The sequence below is a fragment of the Buceros rhinoceros genome, unplaced genomic scaffold (assembly GCF_000710305.1).
Source record: "Buceros rhinoceros silvestris isolate BGI_N320 unplaced genomic scaffold, ASM71030v1 scaffold24404, whole genome shotgun sequence".
Lineage (NCBI taxonomy): Eukaryota > Metazoa > Chordata > Aves > Bucerotiformes > Bucerotidae > Buceros > Buceros rhinoceros.
The window spans coordinates 982-1,894 of NW_010410334.1; the positions used below are offsets into that span (position 1 = coordinate 982).

Consider the following 913-nt stretch of genomic DNA (forward strand, 5'->3'; position numbering starts at 1 on the left):
TCTGGCACCCCGTCAACCCCGCCGAGAAGATCATCCGCGTCCTCTTCCCTGGCTGCACCCCCCAGAGCCGCATCCTGGAGGGGCTGGAGAAGGTGAAGCACCTGGAGTTCCTCAAGCACCCCGTGGTCACCAAAAACGACCTGAAGGGGCCGTCGGTGCCCCAACCCGAGAAGCTGCTCAAGCAGAAGAGGGCAGAGAGCAAGGAGAGCCTGAAGTCGGCTTCCAAGCTCAGCTTGGTGGACGCCGGGGCGCTGACGCTGGAGAAAGCGCCATCAAAGGTGAAGGCGGGGACCAAGGAGAAGCCAAAATCCCTGGGGGAGACGGCCAGAGCGGGGTCGGAGGAGGAGAAGGCCAAGGATGCTCGGGCCAAGCCGGGCTCTGTGATGGAGAAGGTGAAGGAGAAGGATGCGAAGCCGAAGCCGAGCAAGGAGAAAGCGGTGCCCAAGAAGGAGCCTGTTCCCCGGAAAGAGGAGAAGAAACCGCTGAAGAAGGACGATGTGTCCGAGGCGAAGGGGGAGGCCAAGAAGGAGGTGAAGGTGGTGAAGAAGGAGGTGAAGGCTGAGACGCTGCGGAAGGACGTGAAGGAGAACAAGGCAGAGGCCAAGGCACCGGCCAAGACCCCGGCCCGGAAAACACCGGTCCCCGAGACCGGCAAACCCCTGGCCAAGGCCGGCAGCATCAAGAAACCCCCCCTCAAGGAGCCCAAGAAGCCCAAGGCCAGAGCCCCCGGCGAGGCAGGTGGCAGGAGGGAGCCGGGGCCGTCGGACGGCTCCAAGTCCCCCTCCCCTGAGGACAAGCTGCCAGAGGCCGAGCGGGGTCGGGGGGCTGCCTTGCCGGCGGCCGGTGGGAGGAGGAGGAAGGAGGAATCCGCCGAAGCAGGCACCACCACGGCCGAGAGCCAGCCGGAGCCCGA

At 65.4% G+C, this 913-nt stretch overlaps 1 protein-coding gene across 1 annotated transcript in view; it reads left to right on the plus strand.

The window, feature by feature from the left end:
• LOC104492976 (electromotor neuron-associated protein 2-like) overlaps positions 1-843 on the plus strand; it is a gene marked incomplete at both ends in the record, with an annotated part of 1,821 nt that extends 978 nt beyond the window's left edge. The window contains one exon of the mRNA XM_010135588.1: positions 1-843. Within this exon, the coding sequence (XP_010133890.1) occupies positions 1-843 (843 nt within the window).
• Between the last annotated feature and the right edge of the window lie 70 nt (positions 844-913).